General features: G+C 43.7%; 1 protein-coding gene across 2 annotated transcripts in view; it reads right to left on the reverse strand.

The window, feature by feature from the left end:
- Positions 1–2521: 2521 nt before the first annotated feature.
- Positions 2522–13448, reverse strand: part of PDCD6IP (programmed cell death 6 interacting protein) — a 41552-nt gene continuing 30625 nt past the window's right edge. For both annotated transcript variants that reach the window (XM_076330913.1, XM_076330912.1), the window contains exons 16-18: positions 13225–13357; positions 12663–12862; positions 2522–5160 (exon numbers count right to left, since the gene is read on the reverse strand). In XM_076330913.1, coding sequence (XP_076187028.1) covers positions 4992–5160; positions 12663–12862; positions 13225–13357 — 502 coding nt within the window. In that variant the 3' untranslated portion in view covers positions 2522–4991. The remainder of the gene's footprint in view (positions 5161–12662; positions 12863–13224; positions 13358–13448) is intronic.

The following is a 13448-nucleotide window of genomic DNA, read 5'->3' on the forward strand; positions in this document are numbered from 1 at the left end:
TTACTTGAGATCAACGGTTGCTTGAGGTTAGAGGTCAAAGGGTGCTTGAGGTCAGAGGTTACTTTCTAAGGCAGATTTCCAGAATGAGACCAGTCCGGCCTTTGTCATAGGACAAAGGTTACTTGAGGTCAAATATTACTTGAGGTCAAAGGACAAAGGGTACTTGAGGTAGCCTTCACTTGAGGTCAATGGACAGAGGTTACTTGAGGTCAGAGGGTAGCAGTTACTTGAGGTCAAAGGTTACTTGAGGTCAGAGGGCAGCAGTTACTTGAGGTCAAAGGTTACCTGAGGTCAGAGGATAGCAGTTACTCAAGGTCAATGGTTACTTGAGGTCAGAGGTTACTCAAGGTTAAAGGACCGAGGTTACTCTAGGTCAAAGGTTACTCAAGGTCAGTGGACAGCAGTTACTTGAGGTCAAAGGTTAATTGAGGTCAAAGGTTAATTGAGGTCAAAGGTTAATTGAGGTCAAAGGACAGAGGCTCCTCGAGGTCAAATGTTAGTTGAGGTCACAGGACAGAGGATCCTCAAGGTCAACAGTTACTTGAGGTCAATGGACAGAGGTTCAAGGTCAAAGCTTACTTCAGGGCACAGGACAGAGGTTACTCTAGGTGAAAGGCTACTCTAAGTCAAAGGTTACTTGAGGTCCAATCTGGTTTTAGCATAAACCTCACCCATGTCCACAGCGGAAGCCAGAACCAAGTCTCCAATACGTTTTTGACAGCCAGGTGCTATCAGCTGTCGACGCGCACGACGCATGCCCACAAGCACGGGCTGAGGCCCGCTGGCTTGGAGGGCCCATAGCCCTACGCTTGTTCACCACCTCAGCCTCCAATCAGGGGGGGTGCACGCAAGCTGCCTGCTGGGAACAGCCCTTCGACTGCCCTGCCCGCCCAGCCACACACCCCACTTGGCTGGCAAAAGCACCGCTTGGAATGGGCTACCGTCACACCAGCGAACACTCCAGCAGCTTACCGGGATGGAGAATGGCACTCCAGTGCCCAGGAGTGCTTTAACTTCCAAGTGTAAATGCAGTCAGGCATCGCCATACAGAATCACTGAATGGATTCAAGGCGAAAGAGCTGAAGGAACTGACAGCGGTAATTTGTGATGAAGACTTGGTGCTGATTTTGCAATGGCAGTCCCTCCTTTTCATGCTTGACAGTAGAAAGTTCTTCTTTACAACCTAGTTAATAAAATTGGTGGCCAGCTTCTCCCAAGGATTTAGAAACATCACTCCATTTAAAAAAAAAAGAGCTACAACAACTGAGATACAGTTGTTACCATCAGGGACTATTACACTCAATTAAGGGAACTAGATGCAAGACTAAAGTCATCATTTGGGAATAATGGTAACTGTATGCTTGCCAGTAAAAGTTACTATAGTTCCAAATTTGAGTCCAAACCAGAAAAACCTCAACCTGAGTATAAAGGTTTTGGCTATTTGTCAGAATACAAAAGCATAAGGGTAAAGTACTTAGAACTGTTGGGAAAAAGAAATAGTCAAAATTATTATTTTTTTAATCTACCAGTATTTAACTATCATGACAAACAGGATGTCAACTTTTTTAAAATAATAAACACTGACCATTTTAAATATAACTTTCAAAAGTCATAATAAATCTAAAAAGCTAGCAGGTGGCTAATGCAAGTCAAAAGTGACAACAAAAAAAAAGCCCCAAAACCTCCCCATAAACAAAAAAGCAATTTTGAGTGTTGCTCTGCTGTAATAGCTCATCTTTTCAAGAGCTAGAACTTTCAAAATAGTTTCTTTAAAACTAAACATAGCGAAGTCTTGAAAATTCAGGTGGCTTCATCCAATAGTATACAACCAAAACTTAAAAACCCAATCACTCAGCTTAGTCTATTTTAATGTTCTGTCAGAATAAATACGTGCCAGAAAACAGGTTCTGAGATGCAAGCCACTTCAGAACCAAACACATTTTAGTAACAAAGTAGTACATCTCTCAGCTAACGCAAAGAAAAAATTTGCTTTCCAAAGAATTTTCTTGCCATTTTCAGCTACCCGGCAATGGGTGACATTGTTTCAGAACAAAAAAAACAAAACAAAAAAATCAACATCTTGCAGTGCCCATGGGGGCCATCTATCTGCTGTGAAAAGTTAACTGCCCTTACAAGCCTTTAATCACTTTGCCCGACATACCCACACTGCTGTGAGTCATATGAAACCCAGCCAAACAGGAGTTCATGAAAACAAACTTTGATTCAAAGTTTCTGAAGGCAGAAGGACCTTACCATTTCCTCCTCATATAATCAAAGGGAAGTACACTCCATCAGCTGTGGAAATAAACACAACTACCAGGATTTAAACATAACTGTTATTACAGAGCAGCTGTACCATAAAGCACCTGCGTATACACAGGCTAGTGTTTCACACGGTAGCCGATATGCTGAGTGCCTTCACCACAGCACAAACTTAACTTGGCGGCCCATAACTTATTTCCATCCTTTCCAAGGTAACACCTGTCTGAAGCCAAAGGACTCAAGAGAAAAGCCATGAAAATCAGGTTTTCTAACTGATTTTTTTTAATAAACTATAGAAGAACAAGATAACATTTCAACCAAAGTCATGACAGCTGCATGCTTAAAAGCAGATACATACACGTCTCTGGATTTTTCTGTTCTCTTTAGGAGAAGGAAAAAAAAAAAAAGGAGAAAAAAGGTAAAAAGGTCATGTGAAAGCTGAATGTAATGCATAGATTTCTATACATATTCAAATAATAGCAGACTAAAGCAAGCAGTAACACAGCTGGAAAAAATGTTTTAACAGTGATTCCAGATCTATGAAATTTTAAAAAGAAAATTTCAGTTCTAGGAGTCTTTATGCTGAACGAGTTACATTTTTATACAGCAGTAAAATAAGTTTTATAAATTGAGGCACTAGAAACAAACATAGTTGCACAATAGCTCAAATGCATCTAATGTGCGAACTGAAAAATCTACAGGCCATAGCGTACTAAAAATTTAGAACTTAAAAGGTTGCATTAGACTTGCACTTGCTCACATTGACACAGTGAAATTAGTGGAAAACTACTGTTTTTCCAGTTAGAGTAAAATCAGGTTCTGATTGTTAGTTCCCAACAGTTATCTTCCTAGCTTTTTCTCACTGTCTTCACTTGCCTCTTACGTATGATCATCAGGGCAAAAATAACTGGAGAGGTTCCTGTGCCACCCCATTCAGCAATGTTTATAAAGAAATGCAAAGCACCTGTCCTTGTGCACGGTTGTATCTACGGTGTGGTATTCCCTTACTTCATCCTGTTCCCCCACATCACTGAGCTTCTACAGCAGTAATAAAGTTGTTTAGAATTAAGATACTCATGTTCTAGGAGGGATGCTTATTTTTACCTTTTGGTCTGCATTTTCTATGGGGGTCAGGGAGTATTAAAGACAAGTGGTCTTCACAAAGTAATCGGAGTGATTGCATAGCAAGAAGAACTTGAGACAGAAAGAAAGGAGCTCATATGGATATGTATGCTGCTTTCTTTACGAGGAAGAGTATTCAAGATCCAGTGAGGTTTCCACCCAGATGCTACAATAACTGGCACCCTCTAAACCCCTACATTAAAATATACCTCAATATTTTAATCAGGCACTTAAATAGAAAAACAAAGCAGTAACATTTAACATAGGTATTGTGATAGCTATTCTGTAAGGCCAGAACATCTTGTATGAAGCGCTCAGGAAATTAACTGTCCCACAGAACCAAGTAACTCATGTCAAGGGCAAAAGGAATGGAGAGTCCCTCACTAGACAAGCATGTTTTAAAAAAAAAAAAAAAAAAAAAAGACTGAAAGATGGTTAGCAAATATTTGGTAGAAGCCATTAACTACAAACTTACATTCTTCACTATCTAATGCAAAATGTAGTGCAAGGTTATCAATCCCTTGAGAAGATGGATCCAAAAGTAAACATTCAATGTGCTTTAATTTGCAAGACTTTTTTTTCCTCACAAAAAAAAGTTTCTCCACTGATAACAAGCTCCCTGAGGGAATACATTAATTTTTTCAAGGGAAAAAAGCAATCATTTAAAAACATAATCTGAAAAGCTCCAACACAATCAATAGTTGCCCTGTTTTGAGCCGTAACACATTTCTGATCAACATTTCTCTGGAAAACGTGGGTTAGACCAACCAGTCACTGGTCCTGTAAGAGGGACCCTCATCTCCCTTCTTTTAAGTAGTATTCTGGAGATGAGAATAACCATCCTTTTAAAACGGTAATGAATCTATTTTAGTCCAATACATGTCAAAGTTACCGGAAAATTCTACCTGAAAGACTTCATCTACCAAGATTTAAATGGTTAACTATAGATCCTGTCACAAAAATACAGAATCAAGAAAAGAGGTGGAAATTCAGTTGTAAGGCTAAACACTTGAGAAGTTATCTTTATGTTATGCAAGTCAAAGGACAAATGAAAGAATCTACAGACACACAAAATACATTTTTACGGTAATGAGAATGCCAGGTGTTTAAACCATTCTTAAGTAATTTATTTTTTTTACTGATGATTTACAAGGCCTTGATTATTAGACAAAATAGCATATTTTAACTAAACTCAAAAAAAAAAAATACAAACCAATAGAGTATAGAAGGAAATGCTATATGGTTCCATAGAATATATCATACCCAGTGCACGCACCGCTTCATTTTTCTCATCTGAACCCATTTGTTACTTATAGGATTTTTGCAAAGAAATATTTTGGTCTAGCCAACATGTAGCATACAGTTTCAGACCACTGAATTAGGCTCTAATTCTGGCATTAGTCTACAGTCTAAACCACTGCAGCAGACCTTTCAAAGTGTTTAGTGTAATCAAAAACTGATCTAGACATTTTTGAGCAGTTAACAAGAAACAGGAGTTATATACTGCATACAGTTCAGTATGGTACATTAACTGAAGCTAAAAGTTTTAGTATGCTTATTGCCAATTTCTCCCAAATTTTCACAAGCAGAGCTTCTTTGCAGATACATTATTGCTGAGGGTAATAAGGCTGTTGAGGAAAAGGGTATCCAGGTTGTTGAGGTGCCGGATATGGTGCTTGTCCAGGATTTTGATACACAGGTGAGGGTGCATATGGCAGATTATACTGACCATACATGTATGGATTATAGCCCATTGGCATTGGCATCTGGCAATACCTGTGGGGGGGGAGGGAAAAAGTATACTTAAGTTGTAAAACACTGATGATGTTAATTTGCAAATAACAACTCATTAATAGATACAAAAAGACATGCAATCACCACAAACGCATTCCTTTCATTTTCCTTTTTGTGCAGCAGAAAGCGTGGTAACTTTTAAGGATGAAAAAATTGTAATGTGTGGAACAGACATGCAGACAGAAAATAGAGTAAAGGCAACTTGCTGGAACTAGAACTGATCTAAACTCTCTTATATTTAAAATCATTGTACATATTTTAACATTTGCTGAGCCTCCTACTGAAGGAGAGAGCAGCTGCCTTGAATTCCTCATGATGACTTGTCCTGGTTTCAGCTGGGATAGAGTTAATTTCCTTCCTAGCAGCTGGTACAATGCTGTGTTTTGGATTTAGGATGAGAATAATGTTGATAACACACCGATGTTTCAGTTGTTGCTAAGCAGTGCTTACACCAGGCAAGGACTTTTCAGCTTCCCATGCCCTGCCAGCGAGAAGCTGGGAGGGGGCACAGCCAGGACAGCTGACCCAAACTGGCCAAAGTGATGTTCCATACCATGCGACATCATGCTCAGTACATAAACTGGGGGAAAGCTGGCCGGGGGGGCTGCTGCTTGGGGACTAGCTGGGTATCGGTCGGCAGGTGGTGAGCAATTGCATCATGCATCACTTACTTGGTGTATTTTTTTTTTTTAAAACTTTATTTTATTTCAATTATTAAACTCTTATCTCAACGCACATGTTTTCTCACTTTTACTCTTCCGATTCTCTCCCCCATCCCACTGGGAGGCGGGGGGAGTGAGCGAGCGGCTGTGTAGTGCTCAGTTGCTGCCTGAGGTTAAACCACCACAGTCCTTTCTGGCACCCAACATGGGGCTTGAAGGGTTTGAGATAATAACAGATTAACCAGAGCGCACTAAGGAATTTATATCTATTAACTGTTGCGGGTCACAATATTGATTCATCTGTTCTCGATATTAGTTGATCTGATCTGCACCATGCTCTTTTTTTTGCTGTACGTCTTAAAGATCAGTGTTGGTTTTTCAAGTTTGCTGTGCTCTGCAGTGATTAGTGATGGTTTTTGCCTGGGAGATTTGTTATTAAAACACTGCCCTTGAGCTTAGTCTGGTATTTGAGCTTTGGACTGAAGCCATTACTGAACTTCAGGTACCACCTCATGGAGACAATTAGCACTTACACTTCCTCCTCGAGGAGGTTTTTTATGGAGGAAATAGAAGGAGGTAGCAAAGCTGACATGCTGTATGAAGTTTCCTCCTTCATTACAGTAACTTTTCAGTACCTTGAACATCCTTGGGTAGTTAAGCTACTTCTATTGGGATTTCTTGGGAATATTGTTTCAGTTTTGTCTAAGGTTTATAAGCAATTTAAGAATATCATCCAGAGATCTGCCCCAAGGCTGAATAGTTATAAGTGGCAGGGTATGTGGAATAGCATGGGCAAATGCCTAGGACAGTGGGCACCGCCAGTGTTTTGGAGCTTCATCCCTGAACAAGTGCAGAATCCTGAAAAATTAGTAGAATATTTGGAAAAAGTATACTGCCACCCTGGCAATTCTAGGGAGACACAAATCACTGCAAGGTGCTGGGGCCTGGCCCATGCCTATTGAGCCTTGTTCAACACTATTCAGTACCCTCAAGGGAAAAAGAAGGTCTCTGGATCTGACGAGAAAATGACAGGCACTGCGGCTACTCCAACCCTGGCAGCAGGCCCTGCAGTCACTCTAACCCCGGCAGCAGGCACTGCAGCTGAACCAGAGAATCAATCCATGGCAGTATCAGTCCCCCCTATACACAAGAAATGTTGGAAGCAAAAGTCAGCTTATTTAGTAAGAGATGATGAAAAAGCAGGGCCATCACAAAAAGAGGAGGAGGGAGAGGAAGAAATCATAAATGAGATGGAAACCACCCGATCCCTATATCCCTGAGTGAGCTGTGAGATATGTGAAAAGATTTCAGCCGTCATCCAGGTGAGCATATTGTCACCTGGCTGCTCCGATGCTGGGATAATGGGGCCAGTAGCCTGGAATTAGAGGGTAGGGAAGCCAAGCAGCTGGGATCCCCTTCTAGGAAAGGGGGCATTGACAAAGCAATTGGAAAAGGGACACAAGCCCTCAGCCTCTGGAGGTGACTCCTGTCAAGCGTGAAGGAAAGGTATCCCTTCAAGGAAGATGTTAAACGTCACCCAGGCAAGTGGAGCACCATGGAGAGAGGTATCCAGTACCTGAGGGAATTAGCCATACTGGAGATGATTTATGGTGACCTGAACAATGAACAGCTATCCAAAGATCCAGATGAAGTCAAGTGCACATGACCCATGTGGTAGAAGTTGGTACAGAGCGCACCATTGTCATATGCCAACTCAATGGCAGTAATGACCTGGAAAGACTGAGAGGGACCAAACGGTGGATGAATTGGCTGGCCAACTCCAGCAACACGAAGAAAGTCTCTCTTCCTCCCTTGTCTCGGCTGTGGAGAAACTGTCCCAGGAGGTCCAGCAACTCAAAGAGGATAGATCCTACTCCCCACCTGTACGGACCAATATCTCAGTTATTAGGAGTCAGCATTCTTCTGCTCACGAGAGAAGATATAAAGGGTACACACCACGGGGCACCCTGTGGTTTTACCTGCGTGACCATGGAGAGGACATGAGGAAGTGGGATGGAAAACCTACCTCAGCCCTAGAGGCATGGGTACGTGAGTTGCAAGGAAAAACAATCACAAAAGGGGGTTCTCTTCCAGGAAAATTGCTGCTCCAGTTTCCAGCAGGCAGTTCCCCAGACAGAGTAGAAGGGCTGATCTTACTTCTGATCTTAATGAAGGGACTTTTGATTTGCATTTACAAGAAGTGAGTAACAAATACTATGACCAGGACCAGAGGGGCCCTGCCTCCAGCCAGGGGGAGGAAAGGGACAACTGGGTTTACTGGGCTGTGTGGATTCGGTGGCCTGGCACATCGGACCCACAGGAGTATAAGGCTCTAGCAGACACCGGTGCACAGTGTACCCTAATGCCATCAAGCTATAAGGGGGCAGAACCCATCTGTATTTCTGGAGCGACAGGGGGATCCCAACAGCTAACTGTATTGGAAGCCGAAGTAAGTCTAACTGGGTATGAGTGGCAAAAGCACCCCATTGTGACTGGCCCAGAGGCTCCGTGCATCCTTGGCATAGACTACCTCAGGAGAGGGTATTTCAAGGACCCAACAGGGTACAGGTGGACTTTTGGTATAGCTGCCTTGGAGATGGAGGAAATTAAACAGCTGTCCACCTTGCCTGGTCTCTCAGAGGACCCTTCTGTTGTGGGGTTGCTGAGGGTCGAAGAACAACAGGTGCTGATCGCCACCACAACGGTGCACCAGCAGCAATATCGCACCTACCAAGACTCCCTGATTCCCATCCATAAAATGATTCATCGACTGGAGAACCAAGGAGTGATCAGCAAGACTCGTTCACCCTTTAACAGTCCCATATGGCCAGTGCGAAAGTCTAATGGAGAGTGGAGACTAACAGTAGACTGTCGTGGCCTGCATGAAATCACGCCGCCACTGAGTGCTGCCGTGCTGGACATGCTAGAACTTCAATACGAACTGGAGTCAAAGGCAGCCAAGTGGTATGCCACAACTGATATTGCTAATGCGTTCTTCTCAATCCCTTTGGCGGCAGAGTGCAGGCCACAGTTTGCTTTCACTTGGAGGGGCGTCCAGTACACCTGGAACCGACTGCCCCAGGGGTGGAAACACAGCCCTGCCATTTGCCATGGACTGATCCAGACTGCACTGGAACAGGGTGGAGCTCCAGATCACCTGCAATACATTGATGACATCCTTGTGTGGGGCAACATGGCAGGAGAAGTTTTTGAGAAAGGGAAGGAAATAGTCCAAATCCTGCTGAAGGCCGGTTTTGCCATAAAACAAAGTAAAGTCAAGGGACCTGCACAGGAGATCCAGATTTTAGGAATAAAATGGCAAGATGGACGTCGTCAAATCCCAATGGATGTGATCAACAAAATAACAGCCACGTCTCCACCAACTAGCAAAAAGGGAACACAAGCTTTCTTAGGCGTTGTGGGTTTTTGGAGAATGCATATTCCAAATTACAGTCTGATCATAAACCCTCTTTATCAAGTGACCCAGAAGAAGAACAATTTAAAATGGGGCCCTGAGCAACGACAAGCCTTTGAACAAATTAAAGAGGAGATAGTTCATGCAGTAGCCCTTGGGCCAGTCCGGGCAGGACAAGATGTAAAAAAAAAATGTGCTCTACACCGTAGCCGGGGAGAATGACCCTACCTGGAGCCTCTGGCAGAAAGCACCAGGGGAGACTCTAGGTCGACCCCTAGGGTTTTGGAGTCGGGGATACAGAGGATCCAAGGCCCACTATACTCCAACTGAAAAAGAGATACTGGCAGCACGTGGAGGGGTTTGAGCTGCTTTGGAAGTGATTGGTACTGAAGCACAGCTCCTCCTGGCACCCCGACTGCCGGTGCTGGGCTGGATGTTCAAAGGGAGGGTCTCCTCTACACATCATGCAACTGATGCTACGTGGAGTGAGTGGGTCACACTGATCATAAAATGGGCTCAAATAGGAAACCCCAGTCACCCAGGAATCTTGGAAGTGGTTATGGACTGGCCAGAAGGCAAAGATTTCAGAATATTGCCAGAGGAGGAGGTGACACGTGTTGAGGACGCCCCAATGTATAATAAACTACCAGAAAATGAGAAGCAATGTGCCCTGTTCACTGATGGGTCCTGTCGTCTTGTGGGAAAGCATCGGAGGTGGAAAGCTGCTGTATGGAGTCCCATGCAACAAGTCACAGAAACTGCTGAAGAAGGTGAATCGAGCCAATTTGCAGAAGTAAAGGCCATCCAGCTGGCTTTAGACATTGCTGACCGAGAAAAGTGGCCAGTGCTCTGTCTCTATACTGACTCATGGATGGTGGCAAATGCCCTGCGAGGGTGGTTACAACAATGGAAATGGAGCAACTGGCAGCACAGAGGCAAACCCATCTGGGCTGCCGCATTGTGGCAAGATATTGCTGCCCTGGTAGAGAACCTGGTTGTAAAAGTCCGTCACACGTAGATGCTCACATACCCGAGAGTCAGGACACTGAAGAACATCAAAACAACCAGCAGGTGGACCAGGCTGCTAAGACTGAAGTTGCTCAGGTGGATCTGGACTGGCAACATAAGGGTGAATTATTCATAGCTCGGTGGGCCCATGACACCTCAGGCCGTCAAGGAAGAGGTGCAACACATAGACGGGCTCGTGATTGAGGGGTGGACTTGACCATGGACGCTATTGCACAGGTTGTCCATGAATGTGAAACATGCGCTGTGATCAAGCAAGCCAAGCGGTTAAAGCCTCTCTGGTATGGAGGATGATGGCTGAAATATAAATATGGGGAGGCCTGGCAGATTGATTATGTCACACTCCCACAAACCCCCCAACGCAAGCACCATGTGCTCACAATGGTGGAGGCAACCACCGGATGGCTGGAAACATATCCCATGCCCCATGCCACCGCCCGGAACACTATCCTGGGCCTTGAAAAGCAAGTCCTATGGTGACATGGCACCCCAGAAAGAATCGAGTCAGATAACGGGACTCATTTCCGAAACAACCTCATAGACACCTGAGCCAAAGAGCACGGCATTGAGTGGGTAATCACATCCCCTATCATGCACCAGCCTCTGGGAAAATTGAACGATACAATGGACTGTTAAAGACTACACTGAGAACAATGGGTGGTGGGATGTTCAAACGTTGGGACACACATTTAGCAAAAGCCACCTGGTTAGTCAACACTAGGGGGTCTGCCAATCAAGCTGGCCCTGCCCAGTCAGAACTGTTACATACTGTAGAAGGGGATAAAGTCCCTGTAGTGCACATGAAAAATATGCTGGGGAAGACAGTCTGGGTTATTCCTGCCTCGGGCAAAGGCAAACCCGTCCATGGGATTGCTTTTCCTCAAGGACCTGGGTGCACTTGGTGGGTGATGCAGGAGGATGGGCAAGTCCAATGTGTACCTTAAGGGGATTTGATTTTGGGTGAGAATAGCCAATGATTTGAACTGTATGATGTCAACTGCTATATAATACTGTATGTCATCACTTCCATGGTGGCTATATGCCATATCAATGGTATTACAGTAGGAATCACCCAGATTAATCAAGAATGAGCTTTGATGAAAACTGAGCAAAGTGCAGTGATAATGGAACCAGAACTGGCTTCAGCATGCAACAATCCAACACCACACACCATCTCTCCTGCCCTGAAGAACTGTTATGACAGACGAAGCGCAAAGTCATGGATTAAGTGAACTCAACAAACAGTTTATAGGGCTGGCCCATAGACTAAGGGAATGATATCTGTGTGTATATATCAAAAGACAGGAAAAGTGGTGATGATTAATTGGGATGCATTGGAAAGTGTGGGACCTGGGCATGACGTAGATGGTATGGAATAAGGGGTGGATGCTGTCCTGGTTTCACCTGGGACAGAGTTAATTTTCTTCCTAGCAGCTGCTACAGTGCTGTGTTTTGGATTTAGGATGAGAACAATGTTGATAACACACCGATGTTTTAGTTGTTGCTGAGTAGTGCTTACACTAGTCAAGGACTTTTCAGCTTCCCATGCTCTACCGACTGAGCAGACTGGAGGTGCACAAGAAGCTGGGAGGGGGCACAGCCAGGACAGCTGACCCAAACTGGCCAAAGGGACATTCCATACCATGTGACATCATGCTCAGCATATAAACTAGGGGAAAGCTGGCCAGGGGGCCGCTGCTCGGGGACTGGCTGGGCATCCGTCAGCAGGTGGTGAGCAATTGCATCATGCATCACTTGCTTTGTATATTATTATTACTATTTTACTTAATTTTATTTCAATTATTAAACTGTTCTTATCTCAACCCACGAGTTTTCTCACTTTTGCTCTTCCAATTCTCTCCCCCATCCCACTGGGGGGGTGGGGGGAGTGAGCAAGCAGCTGTGTGGTGCTTAGTTGCCAGCTGAGGTTAAACCATGACATGACTCCAGAAAGATGGTAAAAAGGATCAGAAGAAAGCTGATGCACTACTCAACTGGAATTTTTTCTGTATTTTTCATCATCTTTAGCAAGATACCAAGATTTGAAAAATGAGATATGCCAACACTTTTGAGATAAACACCACTAACTGATTATGCAAGGGCTGGCAATATTCTATATACCACAGTTAAGGAACTGCAGTCCTATCTCCCTTCTTTAAAAAAGCCAAACTACAAAAACCTAATATGAACTCGCCACAAATGGTACTAGCAAATGATTCCAACAAGAATTACATGATTAAAACTAAAAAAAAAATCTTGCCTCAAACACTAAACACATCTTCAATTATAACAGTAACACATTTAAAAATGTCACACGCAACAAACAAGTGCTTTTAGATAATGGGATAACGAAGAACAGCTTAAGTACTCTCATAGCTTACCCTGGGTAACCTGGGTAAGTTGGGTAAGGAGGTCCCTGTGCCTGCGAAGGTGCAGTGCCTGCTGCAGGTGCACTGGCTCCTGGAGTAGGAGCAGGAGCAGCAGCTGCAGCTGTTCCAGAGGGTGCTGATGCAGAAGAGGAACTGCTTGCTGCAGAAATCACTGGTGGTGGTGGCCGTGCTGGTGGCTGTGGTTTAGTCCCCTAACAAGAGAAAGTGAAATAAGCTGGAGCTTCTTTCTGGAAGTCTTGGAATCAAAAGCTGTGGTTACATGATTCGTTGATTTTTATTTTTAAACAGACATTCTGTATTTACTCTATACAGATAATAATGCGAAGCATCTAAAAAGCAATAAGCTTTCAACTTCAAATCTACAAATTTTGGTCACCAATAGTACATAACACACCTCTCTGCAAAGTCTTTAGAGACTGCCCTCTATTTCACTTCAACACATTTCCAAATACACCAATACATTAAGGAGTGGTATACACAAATTACAGATCAGTTTGGAGTTCCAAAGCATGGACCTTCTATTTTGAACCCACTATCCGTAGCATATATTTACCACCATGGTTCTGGGTGCTGGAGTAGGAGTTGATGATGCAGCAGGCTTACTTCCTCCAGCTGATGTGGTCTGATATGCAGGCAGAGGAATAGAGGGGGCGCTGGGTTCCCTAGCAATGCTTTGCTGCAAATCTCTGTTAAAAACAAACAAGCAAACACACAGCTTCACTTAAGAATTGTTTGTTATACACTTCAGCAAGCTAAGCTAAAAAGATGCAACAGAGC

This window comes from Aptenodytes patagonicus, chromosome 2, assembly GCF_965638725.1.
Source record: "Aptenodytes patagonicus chromosome 2, bAptPat1.pri.cur, whole genome shotgun sequence".
Taxonomy (NCBI): domain Eukaryota; kingdom Metazoa; phylum Chordata; class Aves; order Sphenisciformes; family Spheniscidae; genus Aptenodytes; species Aptenodytes patagonicus.